Below are 21,729 nucleotides of genomic sequence, written 5' to 3'. Positions count from 1 at the left end.
TGCCTTTATTATTATTACTTATTTGAGAGAGAGAGTGTTAGCAGAAGGGAGAGGGAAAGAGAATCTGAGCTGAGGTCAGAGCCCAATGTGGGGCTCGATCCCAGGAGCGAGACGCCATGACCTGAGCTGAAACCAAGAGTTGGATGCTTAACCAACAGCCACCCAGGAGGCCCTCTAAGCTGCCTTTAATGCACATGGTCCCATCTTTTTTTTTTTTTTTTTAAAGATTTTATTTATTTATTTGAGAGAGAGAGAATGAGAGAGAGCACATGAGAGTGGGGAGGGCCAGAGGGAGAAGCAGACTCCCTGCCGAGCAGGGAGCCTGATGCGGGACTCGATCCCGGGACTCCAGGATCATGACCTGAGCCGAAGGCAGTCGCTTAACCAACTGAGCCAACCAGGCGCCCCACATGGTCCCATCTTGATTTGTCTCCTTTCTTGTTGAAATTACCTTTAAAGATTCAGAAGTTGGCAGACTGGCATAATCCCAGTAAGTAGGCATTAACAACTAGGTTGCTGGAAAAACTAGACACACGAGTGTATGAAAATTAGGTGCCCATTTAATCCTTTGATCACATCTCAGGCCTCCCTCCAAAAAGGTAAATGGAATTGATGGATGTTGCACTTCACTGATTCTTGTTCCTGATCACGAATAGGGAATGAGGCATCACCCCCATGAGTGAGTTACTAGAATTTTGGTCTGGAGTCATGGATACAAATCTGATTCTAGGCACTTCTCTTCCATTTTACCACTTCAGTTAGGAGTCCTCTTGGTCTCCCTTCCATGCAATCTGTCCAGCTATTAATTTAATAAATTGTGTACTGCCCATCCAATTAAAAATTAGCTATCATTTCAGTGTATAGAATGTCAGGCAGCGTGCTAAGCACATTCTCTTGTATAATCCTTACAACAATCCTGTTGTAATTGTCAGTTTACAGATGAGTTAACTTAAGGCACAGAAGTGTTACTGTGCAGGAGTCCATTAAGCAGCGTCAGCAGAGGGTTCAGATCCTTGGGCTGTCTTCTTCCAACACTCACCAAAAGTAAAATTTATCTGACAATATATGCTCCAACTCAGGGCATGTGACTTAGAAAACCTATAGATTTCCCCTATCCTCCCCAAATTGTAAAGATTTTTTATCTCTTGGTTCAAATGTATTACCCCTGCCGAGCTACAATTTCATTAAACTAAGAAAAGCTGTAACTTCCAGAACGTAAGTGTATTTTTCTGTTGGAGTATGGGTCCCAAAGTGAAGCTCCTGCATGGAAATGAAAGCAAGCATTTACCTCTTCAAACTTCTATGTGAGAGGAAGCAGAAGACAGAGGGGGTTGGGAATTGGGACACATCTGGAGCTCCTGTTGATATAATTGAACATTCTGAACCATATCTGAATTAAGAACACTGTTGAAGGTGGGGGATGAGAGACAACGAAACCCTTCCTTGTAGTCAGGAAGTAAAGAATTCGTATCTGAAATGGGAGGCAAGGTCATCCATCTACTACGAGAACAAGGAACACTGGAGAGAGAAGTTTGAGGAGCATGATTTTATAACCATGAGGAAGACTGGGAAAGAATGGTTATATAAGGACAGTTGTGCTGGGTGTCTGCTGGTTCAGTTGAATCAGAGGTTTACAATAGTGTGCCAATTGGCAGATGTGTGTGATTTTCTCCAGTAATGCTCAGATTGGGTGTGGAAGTGGAGAAATCAGATAGCTGGGCTGCTCCCAGGCCGGGTGTGCATAGAGCCAATGCCCCAAAAAGCAACATAGATGACAACGGTAGAGGATGCAGGCAATGCAGTGACTGAAAAGATACAGAGAAGTTGGCTAAAGAAGGAAAGCCACAAGGGAATGATCAGGGACTGGGGTTTTGAGGAGTTCAAGGAAACAGAGATTAAGAGAGACATGGAGTAGTATGAGGTTGTATAATGGGATTTCAAATTTCAAAGTGGAGTAGTTCTGGAGCAATGACAAGTTTAAGTTGCAATGAGGAGAAAGAAGCACTGAGTTAAAATCAAGTAAAAAATTTTGAGGTTATAGGGGCGCCTGGGTGGCTCAGCCGTTAAGCTTCTGCCTTCAGCTCAGGTCATGATCCCAGGGTCCCAGGTTCAAGCCCTGCATCGGGTTCCCTGCTCCGTGGGAAGCCTGCTTCTCCCTCTCCCACTCTCCCTGCTTGTGTCCCTCTCTCACTGTTTCTCTGTCAAATAAATAAAATCTTAAAAAAATTTTTTGAGGTTATAATTGCATTAAGGACAGGTCATTCATTCACTTTTATGTAGTTATTACCAGTATAATTTTTTTAAGAGTTGGAGTATGTAAATTCTCAGTTAATGTAGGAAGGTCCAGGAGTACAGAAAACAGAAAAGGATCCACAAAGATATCATGAATCTCACACAGGTAGTTCTGCCTGTGAGAGGAAGAGTAATGATCTGGAAGATGACAAGACCACAGTGGCCTCTGTTGTGGACAGTGTGAAAGGACAAGCAGGCACCACCTGCAAGTACTGCAGAGGTTTAGACACCTGGAGAACGCAGTCTTTTTTTTTTTTCTTTTTTAAGATTTTATTTGAGAAAGAGTGAGAGAGACAAAGCATGAGGGGGAAAGGTGAGAAGCAGCAGACTCCCCACTGAGCAAGGAGCTGGATGTGGGACTCAATCCCAGGACTCTGGGATCATGACCTAAGCCGAAGGCAGAAGCTTAACCGACTGAGCCACCCAAGCGTCCCTGGAGAACGGTCTTTAGTAAGAAAAGGAAGTTTGAGTTCTGTAGAGACTAATAGATGACCTGGTTTAAATGGAGATGGAGTTTTAGAAGACTGTAAAAAAGGCAAGGTCAGTTCATGTGATACTATTCCAAGGTAATGCCTGTGTGACCTTTGACAGAAACCTCTGAGCCTGTTTAAATATAAAATAGGAAAGATACTTGTTCCATACACCTTATGAGGTAGTGAAGATAAGCTGAGAAGTGAATGAACTTTATAAAGCAATCCGAGTTACAGGGCTAGAATTTGCCCAAAATGTCATGTGAAAAAAATGAATTTGGGTTAGCAACAGATTACAGCGAAGTTTGTAAAGACTTTACGATGCCTATTTTATTCCACATTGAGTGGGAAACTACTTAAACCAAAGGAGATTAAAATAACAGCAGTCAAGGGTGTCAAAAGTCCTAGAGATCATCAGAGCTAATTGAGAATATGAAAGAACACTAGATAGGAGAATTCGACCACTGCAACCTTGGAAGAGGTAAATTTTCACTCTTTCAAGGAATTTGACATGGCTATAAAATGAAAAGTATTCCAGTGCTCACCAGTTAAGTGCTTTCACAGATGTCAATGCTCAACAGCAATCTTATAATGTAGCCATCTATGGCTATGTAAATTTAGTCATAATTCAAGGGCTTAATCGCCAAATGTGGTTACTGGCTACTGTACTGGACAGCCCAAGTACAATCCATCATCACAAAATTCTATTGGACAGTGCAAAATCCAGTGTAGGTGGCACTTGGGAAACACTCCTTAAAAACCTGACTCACTTGTGATAGCACCAAGCCACCTGTAATGGAGCAATAGGAATGAAAACATGGGTTAGACAGTGCTTTTTTTTGGTCTTCTTTTTAAAGATTTTATCAGAGAGAACACACAAGAGCAGGGGAGATGGAGAAGCAGGCTGCCCACTGAGCAGGGACTCAATCCCAGGACCTTGGGATCATGACTTGAGCCGAAGGCAGATGCTTAACCAACGGAGCCACCCAGGCGTCCTTGTCCTCTTTATTTCTAAGAAAGCATATATACTTCATAGATGGGAACCTCACTTCCGAATTAACTGTAGATCACTTAAACGTTATATATAAATCACCAGGGGCACTTAATGAGTACAATTGGCCTAGTACACAGCAGGTACTTAGTAATTATCTCTGCCAACACAGGCTTTAGTTGATGTAGGAGGCACAGAAGTAAATCAACTCCCTGGCCTCCAAGTCTTCCCATAATGATCTGTAATTCTTATAAGCTAAATTGCTGTACTGTCTCTGAATACCACTAACTTCTGCAGTTACCAAGTTCTCTGTTACGTAGGCTTTTCCTCTGAGTTACAGCAGGCTTTTTTTTTGCTTTCCCAAATTGTTTCTGCATGTTTCGTGACTTCTTTGCTTACTTACATTTCTCTGATGATTGAAAATAAGATTCTTAAGTTACAAATTGCTTTGTCAAGCCTTAACAGGCTATCACCCCCATCACCTTTGAAACCATTAACAAAGGCTCTTCCCACTCTCCTTGTCCCAGAGATGGCTCTCATCGCCACCAGATTTCCTTCACTGAGAATTTCACCATCTCCATAAAACCTCCAGGGCCTACTCTAAATCATATGGCATGGACCACGTACGAAATAACTTGGTACACGAATTATACAGTTATATACCTCAAAACTATGACTAGAAGCACCTTATCCTATCCACATTTGGCATAAACACTCCAGTGCTCATTCTGGCTGAGGAAACTCTAAAGATAAATTACTGATGTGTTGTTCTAGTTCAGGGTGTCCTAGAGGACTAAGTAAACACAATTGAGTACTATAACTAGTAACACTGCTCCACAAGTACTTGGAATGGTTTTACTCAAAATTTTGGCATCAGTCATTAAATCAGGCACATTAGAAAAATCATGATCTGTGATTTTGTTTTTAATTATCTCAAGCCTCATCACATAATTTACAAATTTGTGCTGATGATAGATCTCTTTATTTTAACCCTTCTAACGAGTTGGCAAAAGCACCATTACCGATCATACATATATGGTATTTCCACAACTGTGTCTTTGCATAGCCGTTTAGAAGACAATCCTGAATTATAACTTAGTCTGACTTAGTAGAGAATTCACAAGCCAAGTCTGCTGCTATATGTTGTCACACTGAATTTTAAAAGCATCTGACCTTACAGATCATCTATAAAATGTGAGAAGTGTTAAATATTCTTTAATATTGAACATAAACCACACTAAAATGCCTTTCATTAAGCAAAAGGCAACATTTTAGATGTAGAGAATTTTAATTAAATTGGCATAGTTAAGACCAAAAAGATAAAGTGGACATTGCCAGGCTATCTTCAACCCTTGCCTTTAACAGGCTAACAAACACAACTTGAAACACAGCTGAGTCTTGCTGGTTCTGAGACAGTGAAGGGATTTCTTCAGTATTTAAATATATTAATATAACCAGTTATATAAATCTAAATATAAAACCAATCTCCTATAAGTTCAGAGATGGCATTTACCATCTCTGCGAAAAGCTGAACATTACTAATCAATTCCAATCATATTTTAAGAAGGGGAAAAGTGACAGCACTTGCTGAACCAGAATTACTATCAAGGTTCAAAAAGCTGATCATATTCTTTTAACCACAAGCCAATCTTATCTAAATCAGGACTGTCCAAAAAAATAGTCTATCAGCCATTCATGATCTGAATTCTGGTGTATGCGATCAATTTAAATACGGTACACACACAAAAAAGTCATGAGACACTTTTGTTTTGCAATAAATAAGGCAATAGCCAACTATTACTCCTTAGTAGCTATTTTGAGATAAGCTATCAAGTCTGCTCTTTCCCCTGTCTTCTTAATGCCAGCGAAGATCATTTTTGTTCCAGGGATGTACTTCTTGGGATTCTCCAAATACTCCATCAGTGTCTCTTCTCCCCAGGTGATGCCTAAACAAGGAGGGATGTATTGTTAAGTATTTTACACTCCCGATAAAGGTCTCACCATTGGTTATATCCATGCAATTTGTGCTTCTGTTATTTCAAAACTGACCCCAGCCCCCAGCCCCTTACCTTTGTTCTTGTTGGCATCCGTGTAAGAAAATCCAGGGGCCTGACCTGTCTTTCGGCCAAATAAACCATGGAGATTTGGCCCAGTCTTGTGCTTGCCTCCCTTTTCCACGGTATGGCATTGGGCACACTTCTGAACAAAAATCTTCTTGCCCTTCTCAACATCACCCATTTTTTAAATCTAAAAAATGAAAGACTCCATTTATTACCTTTTTCTTTCACGTAAAAATCCAATGGAAACCAATCAGTGGTCAGTCTAGTGACTTAATTACTAATCCACTGCACATCTAGGATATAAGTACCAGGATGAATCTTGTTTTACTCCGTACACTTGCAACAGACTCTTTAGTACCAAAACCACTAGGTGAAAGGAGAAATTCCTGAAATACACATCTATGTGTGCTCAAGTGAGGGAATTAAACCCCAAGTAAGCCAAGTGGGAACCTAATTCTAATTCAAAAGTTGAGGTCAAGGTCACAGAAAGTCACAACTCTGAGTAAGTTGAAAACCACGATTACATTAAACCAAAACTACCAAAATGTCAACCTTCAAGAAAGCCTAATTATTTACTCATACTACAAACTGAAGCCACTTCTGAGAAGTCAGAATACGTTTAAAAAAAAAACAGAAGTCGTGCTTGATCCAGCCTGCTCAGGTCACTATCAACTGCCTTGCTGTGTGGGTGGGAGGGCAGTGGTGGGCTGCGAGGTTTCCCAGGGACCCCCCATCCTCCAGTCTGGATCTCAGGAGTCAACCACGAGATCACCCAATTAGGCCGATTTCAAGAAAACTGATAAAACCTACCTTCCCGAGATGCCTAGGCAGATTAAGGGGAAAAGCGACAGGTGACCCAGAAGAAAAATAACCCCTTTTTGGAGGAGCAGCAGTTTTTGCTCCCTTTGAAGGAGAACGTGAGGCGCTACGCGCCGTCCCTCACCTTCCCGCCCTTATCTCGGGAAGTCTTGTCACTTCCACAGCCCCTCAACCCCGACTACGAGAACTTGGGTCTCAGTCGTATTGCAACGAGGTCTCCTCCGGGCTTTCAGGACCCTGAACAAGTCCATTCCCCGACTTAGATGGGGTTCCGCCCCACCTCAAGCCGTAGCCCACCGGGTTCTGGCTGACCACAAGCTGGGGTCGTGACTCGTGGGCCCCACCCGCAGAAGCCGGCGCAGGCCTCCGCCTGCCCGCGCACCTTCAACCAGTCGCGCGCCCCCGTGCTCGGCTTGCAGCCCGCTGCGGCCCCCGCGCCGCGCGCTCACCGCTCTTTTGTCGCGTGCAAGGGACCCACTCGCAAGCCGGACGTCCCGCTCTCTAAGTCCAAGGACACGCCGGTCCGCACGTAAGTACCGGTGTTGGTGCAACCGAACTCTCTCCGTCCCCTCGCAGCGGGACGTGCGGCCGCGCCCCCTAATACGTAGTAACGTCACCGCTCCTCATTGGCTTCAGTCTCCAGGGCCTGCGTCAACGACCTGCACGTATGCCGGCTAGCAGGGTAGGGGGTATCGCGTGAGTGCCCTTCTGCTCTCTTGACGGCAGTTACGACAGGCCATTGGATGTACGACAACGAGGTGGTGCCGGGAAGGGCTGACATCACCGTTATGCCCTTGTGTGCATGCGTGTACCCAAGGGGAGGGTGGAGCGGAGTCGCGTGGTGGATGGAGGGCGTTATCCTGCCAAGGTAACGGCTCTTGTGCTAGTTGACGTAATGCGCTTTGAGGGGGGCGTTTTGCCTGCCCGGAGGGGAACGCCCCAACTCTACGCACGTAGAGGTCTCCTGGCTACCGTGCCTTCAGCTGGCGACCTTTACCAGTTTCTGTGATGGTTCCACGGCTGGCGCCAGCCGCACCCCAAATGGATAGCCTGGAACCAGGAATTTTAAGAGTTGGACCCGAGCTCCCGACATGTTCTTGTTTCGCCTTCCCTCTGATACTTTAAGTCATGTTTCAAATCTCCCCTTGATGGACGCCCCAAGACTGGGGAATGGGGAAGGTGCTGCAGCTGCGGCAGAAACTGGATGTAGCTCTGGCCGCACACTTGCCGGCTTTTGTGCCGACACCCGTCTCTCCCTTGCGTTTATGTACGGAACAAGGAGGATTTATAGGCTACATTAGGAAGAAGCATTTTTACATGGTTAGAGAATTGTTGGAAATCTAGAGAGGATTTGCGTCTCATCCAACCTAGGTTGAATATGACATGTTCCAGTAAGAGAATGTGGTTGGGGTCGTGAGAAAGCAGGTTTGATACCACAGCTTCCAGGTGTACTTTCCCTCCAGAACTAGCTCCCTTTCCAGACATACTCAATTCCACTGGCAGGCTTCTTCTGGACTCCCTTGTCCCTCTGATTCAGCCCCCAAATTGTGAATGAATTTTTCCTCCCATATTCTAGCACTGCCATATTCAGTCAAAGGTTTATTGAATGCATATTATGTACCTGGAGTAAATAAATCATTGAGGACTCTTTCTCTGGTGGAGCTTACATTCTAGCAATCTTTGTCCTGCCCCCAATTTAAGCAGTAGATACTATTGCCTTACACCCCTTCCAAATCACTGGTACTATGATAACTGCTCCAGACCACCCATCTCTCCATATAACTGGATTATTTTGTTTTCTGTGTCCTGATTTCCAGTTCCCTTCTCTCTAATTGCACACGCTACTGCCACAAAAGGGTGCTGTGAAACAGCAGAATTCACACTATTCAAGATCTTCTGTGGCTTTTGGAAGCGACCAAGATAGCATTTAGGTGTACTCCTGAAGTAGGCTTATTTGGCTAACCAAGTTTTTAAAAGACCAAGCTTAGCAACACCTTGCAAATTTAACCTGTACTTCGGAAGCCAAGTACTGATATTCTCACCCATATCCCTCCAAGAAATACGTGGTCCTTAAACAGGTATAGTTCTATCAAAATCTGTTGTGTTTGTTATATCAGAAGTTACTGTCTTTGTTCATAGGGGAGTTGACTCATGGGGAGTATCAGCATTGTGCTGATACTGCAGATGGTATAGATGTAGCATTAAATCACTTGGCCCAGTGAATTGATTGATATCATTTAATCCCATATTATTCCCATGAAGGGGAGAATAGAAAACAGAAGTTCTTAATACTTTTAATTAAGGACATTGTGGATAAAGAGTTTTGTTATTGAAAGTAATGGGAAGATGAGGAAAAAAGTAACAGCAAGAGTAAATACTTGACACATTCCTTTAGTAAAGCAGATACCGTAAATTATGTTTTATAATATCTATGTATTCACGTTTGGAAGAGACACATAGTACTTACAGTTTACTCAAGATACCTGAGAGAATTAGTTGAGAACAATAATATTCTGTTTTTTATTCTATGTAGTATCTGTTCTGTCTACTTCCATCTTATCCCATAGGTTTGATAGTGGCTGGTAAGGGGTAGAGCTATTATAAAGCAAATGTCTTAGATATTTCCTTCTACCAACATAATGAATGCCATTTTTTTTTTTTAAGATTTTATTTATTTATTTGACAGAGAGAGACATAGCGAGAGAGGGAACACAAGCAGGGGGAGTGGGAGAAGGAGAAGCAGGCTTCCCGTGGAGCGGGGAGCCGGATGCGGAGCTCGATCCCAGGACCCTGGGATCATGACCCGAGCTGAAGGCAGACGCTTAACGACTGAGCCACCCAGGCCCCCCTGGATGCCATATTTTTAAAGACCCCGGATAAAAAAGATCTAATAAGATACCCTCCCTCCAGATCAAAACATTTAACAAGGTCACAAGAAAGTAAGAGAAATCAGGTTAGAGGCAGGGGTGAGGTGGGGAACAAGAACTGAAAATGAACAGGGTAAGCTTCAGCTGACTTTAGGGCCACCCTAGGGACTTTTGCTGAAATAAAATAACTTTAGGCTTTAGCAGCAGCTCAGCAGAATGAAAGTAAAGCTCATAAAAGGTGAGAGTAAGGGGGTGAGGAAATAAGCTCGGCTGAGACCCCTGCATAATGCTGAAACACTTGAATCCAAAGGATAAAATAACAGTCTGTTCACCAGCAAAGGGAAGAACCAGGTTAGTCTTGTCTGGCTTGGCCTTAGATGATGTAGGAAAGAACATTAGGGTTTGAAGCTGATGACCAACAAAGAATACCTGAGATGTCTTTGGTGCAAAAAGGTGGTTTTATTAAAGCACGGGGACAGGACCTGGGGGCAGAAAGAGCTGCACCGGGGTCATGAGGAGCGACCCATTATATACTTTCAAGTTGGGTGGGGGTGTAGGGATAGCGTAAGTCTCTAAGGAATTTGGAAGCGAGGTTTCCAGGACCTTGAGGGGGCTAGCTATTGTTGGGAAAAGGTCATTTATTACCGTTAATAAAACCTTAGTCATGAGACCCTTCAGATGTATATCAGTGGGCCATATGCTTGGGTTTGGGGTGATTGCCAACACGTATCTTGGGGGATTTAGAGATAAAGGAAGTTTCTAAAGGAGTTTTTATATGTTAAGTAGATTTACAGGATCCTGGGGGTGGGGGTGGGGCTAGGGTTGTCTTTTGCACTTAGCAAAGTATTAACATTGAGGCAGTTGAGTCCCTAGAGGACTGTCACGCTGCCTGTTTCAAGGACTTGTCAATGGGCTGTAGGTAGTAAGGAAATTTAATAATTTTTCTTCTGCCTTTGTTTCCCACATCATTAGTAGGTACTGAGTGGAAGGAAAAAGTGTTCCCTGAGAATTCGTAACTGCAGGTTGGCCCTCATGCAGTTTTAGGGTTCGATTTTACTCTACCTGCATGGTCTGGGAAACCTCTAGCTGAAAAATTAACACAGTAGTTGTGGATGGGCAGTGTGTTCTGGTGTCTGAGAAGCAAACATAAATCTGCAAAGGACTGTTTTAACCCAGGCTCTCAGGATTCCCGCACTTAAGAAATGCTAGGCATGAGATCATTATGAAAAACAACAAGGAGCAAAATTACACCCACAAAGGGCCATAGGAGTTGGAATTATTAGATATCATTGGGGAAGTAAGAAACTTACCAAGAAAGAGATGTCTCCTCACTTTACTATATTATGAAAGTAAATTTGTTCATTATTGAGTTAAGTACAATAAAGTGGTTGTATATAGGTAGCTCACAAGGAACTACCCAATCAGAATAAAATTTCACACGGTTTATACAGCTAAATTAATTATAATGCTTTTATACCATGCAGTTTTTAGCTAACATGTAACAAACCTGAGGCTTTAGGATCAATAGTAGCCTGTTTCCCTTTTGGCAGCACAATTATTGCTTAGTATTTGGATTAATGGTAACCAGTTTTCTGTAGGAGGACTGTCATCACAGTTTGTGGCCAGATCCTTCTTGGTTGAGTTTTTGTTTTTTTCACATTCTCTCACCCTAAGTTCACTCAGGAATTGGGGTAGCCATTTGTTTAATTAGTTTTCCTCATCCAAAAGAATAATAAAACTTATTTTCCCTAGAAACAAGTAGATACACCTACTTTAAGCTCCTAAGGTGAAGCTCTGTCTTCCTAGGTGTTTACATACCAAAAGGGATAAAGCCCAGACCACTGAGAGAATCTTTTACGTTCTTAAAAGGCTGGAGTGAGGACTTTGGCCTTTTGGATTTTCTTTTTTTTTTTTGATTTTCAAAGGAAACAGTCCTAGAAGAGGGAAACGAGAAAATGGTGTCATTTTCCTTTAAAAACAGAGAAAATTTTTTATCTACCTCTTGAATGGGTAATATGAAATGACATTTAAAACATTTGGACAAAGCAGAAAACAAAAGCGCTTGCAATGAACAAGAGACTATCAAAAACAACCAGGCAGATATTTTTTTTTTTTTAGAAGATTTTATTTGACAGAGAGAGAGAGTACAAGCAGGGGGAGCTGCAGGGAGAGGGAGAAGCAGGCTGCTGCTGAGCTGAGAGCCCACTCGGGGCTCTATCCCAGGACCCTTCCCAAGCAGAAGGCAGACACTTAACAGACTGAACCACCCCACCCGGGTGCCCCAACCAGGCATATTTTAAAAAAGGCCAAAGCTAATTTGTAGACAATAACATAGCGGATTTGAAGAAGAATCAAATAGAAATTCTAGAACTGAAAAATAACCAAAATGAAGAGGATACTGAGACAATATATAATATACTTTTTTTTATTTTTAAATTTTTTTTATTATTTAAAGAAATTTTTTTTTTAAAGATTTTATTTATCCATTCATGAGAGACAGAGAGAGAGATGCAGAGGCAGAGGGAGAAGCAGGCTCCCCGCAGAGCAGGGAGCCCAATGCGGGACTCGATCCCAGGACCCTGGGATCATGACCTGAGCCGAAGGCAGACACTTAATGGACTGAGCCACCCAGGCGTCCCTATAATATACTTTTAAGTGGAGTGCCAGAAGAAGAGAAGACAGAAGGGGTAGAAGCAGTATTTGAGGGAAAGATACCAGTCCATAGGTTTAAGAAACCAAATAATTCCTAATACAGTAAAAAAACTAAAGACAAAGACAGTAATAATGTAAAAGCAAATTGAGAGAAATACTGACATTCAAAGAACTCAAACTGACCACTGAGTTCTTTACATCAATAGCAGAAGCCAGAGGTCTGTATATGGATATTCTCGATGTACTGGAAGAAAATAACTGTCAAATTCTTTATCTGGCAAAATATTTCTTAAGAAGGAAAGAAAGAAAGAAAGACATTTCAAACAAAAACTGAGTTTGTTACAGCATATCCACAATGAAGGAAATTCTAAAAGGTGTTTTTTATACAAAAGGAGTATTACAGATTAAGAGATCAAAGATGAAAGAAAAAATCAAGAGCAACAAAATAGGTAAATACATCGTTGAATCTAATGGACATTGTTCAAATAATGGTAATGTCTTTTGTAGCTGAAATATATACAGAGCAATGCAAGATGGCAGCCACGATTGACTTGGGAGTAAAAGTCCCCTGCAATGTTAGACTGTTGGAAGAACTGGAAGGAGGCCAGAAAGGAGTGGGAGATGGCACAGTTAGCTGGAGTCTGGAAGATGTGATGTCATGACACTTACAAGATGGCCAGGGATGATAATTGGGCCTCCAAGAACAATTTATGAAAACTGCACATACAGCCTAAAAATAGAATGTGGTCCTAAATACCCAGAAGACCCCCCCCTTTTGTAAGATTTGTAACAAAAATTAATGTGAATGGAGTTAATAGTTCTAATGGAGTGGTGGAGCCAAGAGCCATATCAGTCCTAGCAAAATGTCAGGATTCATATAGCATTAAAGTTGTCCTGGAAGAGCTCTGGCACCTAATGATGTCTAAAGAAAACATGAAACTCTCAGCCGCCCAAAGGACAGTGTTACAGCAATTAATCAAAAAGAAAAACCACACGACCCCCTCCCTGCCCCCCACTTCGATTTAAGCAGTCTTCATTTTCCATAGTAGTATATTTTCTAGGTAACGTCTTAAAAACCTCAAAATTTTGGGAAGGACGCTCCCATTCAAAGGCAGTTTATCTTAAGATACTGTAAATGATACTAATTTTTTGCCCATTTGAAATATGTTAAGTTGTGGTATAACAAATCATCCTGTCAAGTGAAGCTACTGTCCACATACTTGAACTTGTGGGATCAAGAACGTATATTTGAATTGATTCCCATAACCAATGGGGCACATCTGAGTCAACTATGAAAAGACACATCACATAATCACCTTGCTGCTGATTACATGGCCTGGGTTCTCTGCCTTCTACCCTTCTCCCTCCCTACCTTCTCCCTCCCTCCCTCCTTGCAAGAGCCCTCCAGCTGGGGTGGCTTGCTAGAGTAGGTGAGAGGTTTCAGGTCACAACCTGTGGGACTACTGATGGGTGGGCGGAGGTACTCCATCTGCACCCCTGGTTTCTTTTTCTTAAGTCTTAAATGATGCTCTCTCCCTTCCTAGCCATTGTGCTTTCTTCACTTCCCACTACCACTCTTGGCCAAAACATAGATTGTAACCCCCTCTGCTCCCCTCTGAAATTGGCCTTTGGTGAGGAATTCAGGGCTTTCCCCATATCTTCTCCCCCACCTTAATCAAGGGGTACTGCTTTTTCCTTCTTCCTCCTAACAGCCCTTTTTGTACCATCACAACCCAACACTTTTCATACTTCCTTGCTTTGGCCAGAAGCCATCAGGTAAGGTTGGAAAGAGCTTCCTTCAGATGACTTCCTTCATTTAGTTTTGGAACCGCATTTACTCCACCAGCCTGGGAATGAATATTGGGTCTTCAGCCTTGCTACCCTCTGCTGTCATCATCAACTGATGGCAGTTTTTTGGTTTTTGTTTTTTAAGATTTTATTTATTTGATAGAGAGCATAGGCAGGGCGGCAGGCAGAGGGAGAGGGAGAAGCAGGCTCTCGCTAAGCAGGGAGCTCCCCGACGCAGGTTCGATCCCAGGACCGTGGGATCATGACCTGAGTTGAAGGCAGCCGCTTAAGCAACTGAGCCACCCAGGCACCCCTGATGGCAGTTTTTTAGCTCAGGTTTTGATAAAGTGAAAAGAACAGTCACCAGGGGTACTCAGACCTTCCAGCTCTCAAAATTCTTGGTGGTGAAACTTGGAGAAAGGCCACAGAAGACACCTGTAAGCAAGCACACACAATCCCTCTGAATGAATTGTTTTCTTTTCCTGTAATTGCTTTTGCTTTTAAAACTTGAAGAAGTTTTAAACAGGGTTCTCATTTGGTAATCTTGCAATCCAGTTGAGTCTAGTTTGGAATCTGACAACTGGGACAAAAAGAACCTTGAATTTGGTGCATATTTTGGTTTTGGTGCTGCTGTTTCTCATGGTCCTCAGCAGAGATTAAGAAAGAACTCAGTTTGCACAGCAGATCCCTGAAACTGGTGGGCTTGACTCGCTGGCAAATTGCTGCGTTTTTCCACTTTTCTGTTCAGGACCACTAAATGCTGAGATATAGATGCATACCGAAATAAAAGCATTTCATTGTGTTCTAAAGTTTTTTGTTTTTTTTTTTTTAATTTAGTGTTTGTGTAAAACCACCTTTGAAGCAGCAGCTATCAAGTCTGAAAAGCAATTGATGTTTCCATTAATCTTTTTCTGGGGAAACCTTAATTCTAAGGATTTAACACCCTGAAAGTAAAGTTTAACATAACAGTATTCCATAAGCAGCTTTTTTATTGTCAGACCATTTTAATACAATAAAAAGTGTACATTAATATTAGAAAAAAAATATATATATACATAACTGTAGCACATAAATCAGAAAAAAACACAGTACAGTGGTCACGTATGACAGATTTAAACCGCTCATACAGAATGTAATGGTTCGGGTTACAGTGTGGTTGGGGTTTTAACGCCAGCTGTCTCCAGTACGGATCTTCATCTTTTTAGTATCCGTGATTTTTGGAAATGTTTTTATGTCACAAATGTTAGATCTTTTGTTGGGTAATGAGGTGGGGATGCATAGGTAGATAGCAAGCTTTGTTCTTGCTTAATATTGTATTCTGGATGTTTATCCTTTGTTAGATATGTGGTTTACAAACTATTTTCTCCCAGTCCGTGGCATAGCTTTTCATCCTCTTAACAGGCTCTTTCACACAGCAAAATTTTTAAGTTTGATGAAGTCCACTTCATCAAGTTTTTTCTTTTATGTATCACATTTTTGGTGTCAAGTGTAAGAACTCATGTCTGAATGAAGCGCATCTAACAAACATTTTCTCTGTAAAGCACATCAAAGACTTCTTGCTTTTAGGGATATTAGACAGCACTTCAGCACTATGCTTGAGGACCATCTTAAACAGCAAAATTACCAACAAAAGATAGAAAAATGTGAAAAACATGGCACGAAGTAGACTGAAAAGGATACTTTTTTAAAATTTATTTTTAAAGATTTATTTATTTGTCAGAGAGAGAGCGAGCACAAGCAGGTGGAGTGGCAGGCAGAGGGAGAAGCAGGCTCCCCACTGAGCAAGGAGCCCATTGTGGAACTCAATGTGGGGCTCTATCCCAGGACCCTGGGATCATGACCTGAGCTGAAGGCAGATGCATAACCAACTGAGCCACCAGGCGGCCCCCCACCCCCAAAGGACACTTTTAATATGAGAACTAAAATAAGAAAATAAGAGGGCAGTGTGTAGCCTTGTTCAGCCTCAGCTATGAATTCTCTCTCTCCTGGAGAGCTGATATTTGTCAGTTTTCTGGAAGCCTAGTGTGGAAGGAAGCTGCATGTCTCAGCACTGAGGAGTTGGTATTTATAAGATCACTGTTCTGGTTATTTTCTTCTTGCCTGTCTATATCCATTTTCCACCTTTCTTTGCCTTAGTACATTGGTATCTAAGGACTACATCACCTGAGTCTCCTTGCTCTCTGGCTTCTGGTTGGGTATATTAGTGGGAGGCACTGTAATACTGGACCCTCACCTCTCCTAAAGGGTTGGGAGTGGTAAGGCTTCTTGCTGTTGCTGGTTCCTAGCTGCCTCACTATTGGAGGTTCTCTTAACCCTGCCCACATCTTTGTAAATTGTTCCTTTACTAAACTCCTCTCAGTGGAATCCTTTGACAAGGGTCTGTTCCTGCTGGGACCTGACTGATCCAAGTACTTATTCCTCCTGGTTTCAGAACAGCATCCAGTTCTCAGCTATGCCTGGTATTCTCCATGCCAGAAATCCTGTTTTACCCTTCTTCAGAAAATTATCCTCTGGACTTCTGCCAGGGTGAGGGAAGTTGCCTAGCACTGTGGAGTGAGACAGGGCAGGGAGAGGGTCTAGGGAGCCAGCTGTGTCTTAGCTTTTGTCCAGTCTTCCTTATTTAGCAACGTCTCACTCCAACCCCACCCCTGGCCTTTACTCCCAGACCCAGAAGCTCTAGGTACTGATTTCCTAAACCTTTTGAGGAGTCTGCTGTGTAAATCAGGCTGTTTTCCCCACTGCCGGTTTAGAGTTCTTAGTGTCTTCAGCTAGTTAGGATCTATCTTTCATTTATCTCCTTTCCAAGATATTCCTAATGTCTTGGCGCTATTCCCCTTACTGACCTGGCTGGTTTATGGTTTTGTGTATAGGATAAAACAAACAAAAAAATACAGTAAAAAACCAAAATAATTTACCAAAGTTTTAATGTGCTTTTTAGAGTGAGATTAAATACATGGATTCAATATATCTTAATCTGGAAGACTCCATAAATATTTTTCAAAATTGAGCTTATGATGAGCATACTTGGAGGGTAGGTATTCACTGTCACTTAGTAAGGCCTTAACAACCAGAGAGTTAGGAGTAGGTCTGACATCCTCTTAGGAGTATTGAGAAGGGTGGCTAACACAGATGTGGGAAGAGAAGTCTGTATCACTCCTGCATAGAGGTGGGTGGAGTGAATGCTCATGGTCCTAATGCAATTCTATGTCCCTGCAACCCAGGAGAAAATGTGCAATTAAAACCCACAATTCCTGTACTGCAGAATTGCATCTTCCAGAGTTCTTCAGAATTGTCGTCTGATGATAACCTCTAAGATAAAAAGATCAAATTAATTTGAGAAATGTGTATATCTCCCCCCCCCTCACATTCCCAAATATGTTTCATATTAAAGGCTATGGAGAATCCTGTGATTAAGTAATGGGATTGGTTTTGTTACCCTCGGTTTTCTCCAATATTATTTTACCATGTAACTTTTTGCATCCTGTATATCCCAGTACTAGTGCTCTACCTATACTATAACTAGTGCTCTAAAATAGAGATTGGAAAAAATTCCATAATTGTACTCCAGAATAGTTTTAAAGGAGGTGTAATTAAATGACATGGTCATGAAACATAAAAATTAAAAGAAATCTCAACAAAATACTCCTTAGAAATTCCTTATGAACTTTCCATGATAAACTATGTCTAAAATGTGCCTGTTGGCTCATTAAATGAGTTGACTTGCATTTGAGGGTTAGCCAAACTCTTGATAGACAACTTCCAAAAATATTTGGCTTTAGAGTAATTGATATCAAGCCATCTGCTATGATGTGCATATTTATGTCCTCCTAAAATTCATATGCTGAAATCCTAACCCCTAAAGTTTATTAGCACCTTTGGGAGGTGGTTAGTTCATGAAGGTGGATCCCTCATGAATGGGATTAGTGCCCTCATAAAAGATGCCCAGAGAGATTCCTTGCCCCTTCCACCATGTGAGGTGGGAGAAGTTGGCAGTCAGTGGGAAGCTGACACCAAATCTGCCGGTGCTATGACCTTGGATTTCCTACCGTCTAGAACTGTGAGAAGTAAGTATTGTTGGTAAGCCACCTAGTTTATGGTGTTTTGTTTTAGCAGCCCAAACGGACTAAGACACCATCCTTTCTTGCCACAGTTAGAACTCACCAGTTACTGGGGTACCTGGGTGGCTCAGTCATTAAGCGTCTGCCTTTGGCTCAGGTCATGATCCCGGGGTCCTGGGATCGAGCCCCGCATCGGGCTCCCTGCTCCGCGGGAAGCCTGCTTCTCCCTCTCCCACTCCCCCTGCTTGTGTTCCCTCTCTCGCTGTGTCTCTCTCTGTCAAATAAATAAAATCTTAAAAAAAAAAAAAAAAGAACTCACCAGTTACTAATTAAAGCCATTGTTAGATCTTCACAATAAAATCATTTTTTTTCCTGCATGAAAGAAATGGTTATGTTTCTCTATCAGAGGGCTAAAGGAAAAGAAACATCCAACTTTGAATGTGTGCATGCAAAGCATTTTCGGTTTCATTTTTTTCTACCAATTTATTTTGTCCACATGTTTACATAAAAAAAGGGCCCGTATATTTAATTAATTAAGTTAATGTAATTTATAGAGCTCTCAGTTAACTGAGTTTTGTCTTTTGTATTTGGTGTTATTTTGTACAAACATTTACAGAAGGGGACATTGTTCACATATTTATTTTATTAGGGTACTATAGTTTGTATAGACATCTGTCAATTATTGGGCATATAAATTTCAAATACTCATTTTTATAAAACAATGATGTAAACTTTGTCATACACATTGTTTTTCAAGATTTTGGAAAATTTCCTTGGAGTATAATTTGAAAATGAGATTAAAGACTATAAATTTTTCTGGTTCTAATATTTTATTGAATTTGTTAAACTTCTCAAGAAGTAAGAACATCCCCTTTTCTGGGTTCCTCTGACCAGATCCTAACTTAAGTTCCTGAAAACAAACTTCATTAGCAAGATCAGCATGGCTCTTCTAGAAAACAGAATCCAATAACATGGAAGAGGTTCTTTTATATATTTTTTTTTTTTTTGGTTCTTTTATATTTTTACTTTCCTTGCAGGAAGCTGAGTTTTGAAGGAAAGGATGAATATCTCAATTATAGAAATAATAGGAATTATGGCCATAGAATTGGTGTTTCATTCCTGAATACTCCTTATCCCTGAGGTCTTTATGGTCTTCTAGAACTGATTTATGGAAATGTTTTTGTGCACCAGTTTTTGAAAAAGAGTTCTTAAGCTCCAGCAGGTCAGTCTGAGGCTTGGCCACTCCAGCTCTAGGAATCCAACCCAGAATAGGTCTTGTTTCCTCGTTGTTTTCTGTGTTCAAGGACATCTGTTCTTCTCGCTTACTTAAAAAATGGTCTAAATCAAAAGCTTCCAAGTCTGGTTTACTTTCTAAAATACTAGGCTTACTAAGGCTAACAGAGTTTTGACACATAGTACAGTGGTCACGTATGACAGATTTAAACCGCTCATATGGAATGTAATGGTTTGGATTACAGTAAGGTGTATGTTGGGGTTTTAACGGCAGCTGTCTCCAGTACAAATCTTCTATCTTTTTAGTATCCGTGATTTTTGGAAATGTTTTTATGTCACAAACGTTAGTCAGATCTTTTGTTGAGTAACTAGGTGGGGATGCATAGGTAGATAGCAAGCTTTGTTCTTGCTTAATCTTGTCTTCAATTTCCTGTTTTTTATGGGTGACACCCGCCACTGTGTTATCTCGAAGTGCCATCATTTCTGTAGAACTGGGTACAAAGGTATGAAAAGTACACAAAACCCTAGGGGTACAATCTGGACAGGAAGGTGGTCTTTGCTGGACAGTAGCCTCCAGAGGACGTCGGTTCTGAATCAGTCGAGCAATTCGTCCTTCCAAGGGTCTGGGAGGTTTTAAGACAGGATGGAATTTTTCTTGCTGTAGTGATGGGATAAAAAGGAGAAAATCAGTTAATCTGGCATTATTAAGTTTATCGCTACAAATGTCAGGTCAAAATTCATACCCATTTTCACTGAGTAAACATGGGATGGGTGTAGGAGTGCATATTGCAATGTTTATTTATTTATTTATAGACATTGACATTTGTGCCCTAATAAACACATGTTTTTCTCATCTACTGGTTTTTGCTGATAAAGGGGGATAGATATTTTTACTTGGCTATAGAAAAATTCCTCCATCTAGGAACTCTTTGCTTTCAAACTTTCAGAGATATTGAAAGAATCTCAGGAGCAAGACTTCTGCCATCCCCAACAGATGATGTTAACAGTTATGTGCAGTTATTTAAATCTCAGCGAAAGCCTTCCTTATTGCCCAACCCAAGGGTTCTTAAACCTTGGTTGAATCAGAATCAGCTTTGGAGCTGGGAGAAAATGAGATTCCTAAGTTTGATCATCTGAGATTGTGATTCAGAGGTTCATTCAGACTTAGGAATCTGCTTTTTTAACAAGCATCTTGGGTGATGCTGAGGCCAGTGATGTGTTTTGCTTAGAGAAACACTGGTGTGTGGGGAGCTAGTCATATCTGTGCTTTTTGAGATGTTTTACAAATATTGTGAATCATGTCTGGTAACTTCAAAAGTGTGTGTATTTAAAAGGTTATTAATAGACATATGTCTGTGGTTGGGGGACAGGAGGAAGATGGGGGAGTTGATGAGGAAAGGGCATGTGGAAACTTTCTGGGATGATATTCAATATATCTGTAGGTGGTTGGGTAACGAAAGTGTGCATTTGTCAAAACTCACTGAACGTATACTTAAAATTTGTGCAATTTCATTGAATGTGTATTTTGCCTTAAAAGAAAAACTGCAACAAATTGAACTGTGTTTAATGATATGCGTGCTGAATGTTTAAGGCTGAAGTATCCTGTTGTCTGCAATTTACTCTGAAGGGCATAAAACATTAAGTGTATTAATGGATGGTTGGAGGGATGGAAAGATGGATAGATTATGTGATAAAAGAAGTATAGCAAAATGCTAATGGTAGAATCTAGGTGGTGGATATATGGATGTTAATTGCAAAATTATTTCAAATTCTGTATGTTTGAAAATTTTTATGACAATATGTTGAAGAAAAACTAAAAAAGAATGGATGGATGGTGAGGATGGAATTGATAGCAGAGATAATATAAATGAGAATGGTGAGAAGATCGTAACTGTAGTTTGGATTTAGAAACAAAACGGACTTAGGAGTGTCTTCTTGTCAGTATAGGGTTTTTCTAGTATTAGATAATATTTGCTGCCAGTGAAACATAAAGAAAAAACCCTTCTATGAATGATAAAGCACAGTCTGTGGAACTACTTCAGGTGTTATGATTTTTTTTTTATCACCTTGGGAAATACTGAAGCTCATGTAAAATAAATGAGTCCAGTCTAAAAAGAGTTCATACTGAAATATCTTACAGTCACTTTTTATGGGTCTTTCCACAATTTATATCTTTGAAAATACTAATTTTGTTTTAAAAACTTTGTAGTTTTATAGGATAAAATCTAGGCCCTAAATAAAACAACATATATGTGTACTATTACTTCATTTTATTTCATGTATATAAGTAAGCCAACAGATGGTAATTTCTGTCCCTACGGGCTTAATCATTTCTTTCAGGCCATTTCACATAACCAGTTAAGAAATCTGTATTGATATTTGCAGAGAATTTATTGGCTTTCAATTGTAATTCAGCCAACTCTCAATTATTGTGGGTATCAGGAAGAAGCCTTTATCTCTTCAAAAGCAGTGATAATGTACAAGATATACCAATCTATA

The 21,729-nt window shown here is 41.0% G+C and overlaps 2 protein-coding genes and 2 pseudogenes across 4 annotated transcripts in view; 2 read left to right on the top strand and 2 right to left on the bottom strand.

Annotated features, from left to right (window-relative positions):
* Positions 1-4,656: 4,656 nt before the first annotated feature.
* On the bottom strand, positions 4,657-7,238 carry LOC123835476 (cytochrome c). Of its 2 annotated transcripts, none has more exons than XM_045864550.3 (3): positions 7,082-7,238; positions 5,823-6,000; positions 4,657-5,699 (listed from the first exon to the last, which is right to left on the bottom strand). In XM_045864550.3, exons 2-3 carry the CDS (start codon positions 5,989-5,991, stop codon positions 5,551-5,553), a joined length of 318 nt encoding a protein of 105 aa, XP_045720506.1. In that variant the 5' UTR covers positions 5,992-6,000; positions 7,082-7,238; the 3' UTR covers positions 4,657-5,550. The 2 variants fall into 2 exon arrangements, with proteins under 2 accessions (XP_045720506.1, XP_045720507.1); XM_045864551.3 differs by having other exon boundaries at positions 7,015-7,202.
* Positions 7,239-7,349: 111 nt separating this feature from the next.
* The window catches only part of LOC123835478 (glyceraldehyde-3-phosphate dehydrogenase-like), a 140,358-nt pseudogene continuing 125,978 nt past the window's right edge, over positions 7,350-21,729 (top strand). Inside the window, exon 1 of the transcript XR_010406501.1 lies at positions 7,350-7,500. The product of XR_010406501.1 is annotated as a glyceraldehyde-3-phosphate dehydrogenase-like (transcript). The remainder of the gene's footprint in view (positions 7,501-21,729) is intronic.
* Positions 11,274-13,619, top strand: LOC129045476 (ubiquitin-conjugating enzyme E2 variant 1-like; annotated as a pseudogene).
* Positions 19,013-21,729, bottom strand: part of SPMIP4 (sperm microtubule inner protein 4) — a 36,731-nt gene continuing 34,014 nt past the window's right edge. The window contains exon 9 of the mRNA XM_045864552.1: positions 19,013-19,888. Coding sequence (XP_045720508.1) covers positions 19,067-19,888 — 822 coding nt within the window. The 3' untranslated portion in view covers positions 19,013-19,066. The remainder of the gene's footprint in view (positions 19,889-21,729) is intronic.

The sequence above is a fragment of the Mirounga angustirostris genome, unplaced genomic scaffold (genome assembly GCF_029215605.1).
Source record: "Mirounga angustirostris isolate CCGP_5_RB_7025 unplaced genomic scaffold, mMirAng1.0.hap1 SCAF_12, whole genome shotgun sequence".
Classification (NCBI taxonomy): domain Eukaryota; kingdom Metazoa; phylum Chordata; class Mammalia; order Carnivora; family Phocidae; genus Mirounga; species Mirounga angustirostris.
Note: the sequence above shows the minus strand (reverse complement) of the source record. Positions and strands in the feature narration are given on the sequence as shown.

Bases quoted from the DNA above. Each gene is read 5' to 3' on its own strand.
- LOC123835476 (XM_045864550.3), bottom strand. From the start codon at position 5,991: ATGGGTGATGTTGAGAAGGGCAAGAAGATTTTTGTTCAGAAGTGTGCC. The intron at 5,700-5,822 runs GTAAGGGGCTGG...CTCCTTGTTTAG, and splicing joins GGATGCCAACAAGAACAAAG to GCATCACCTGGGGAGAAGAG.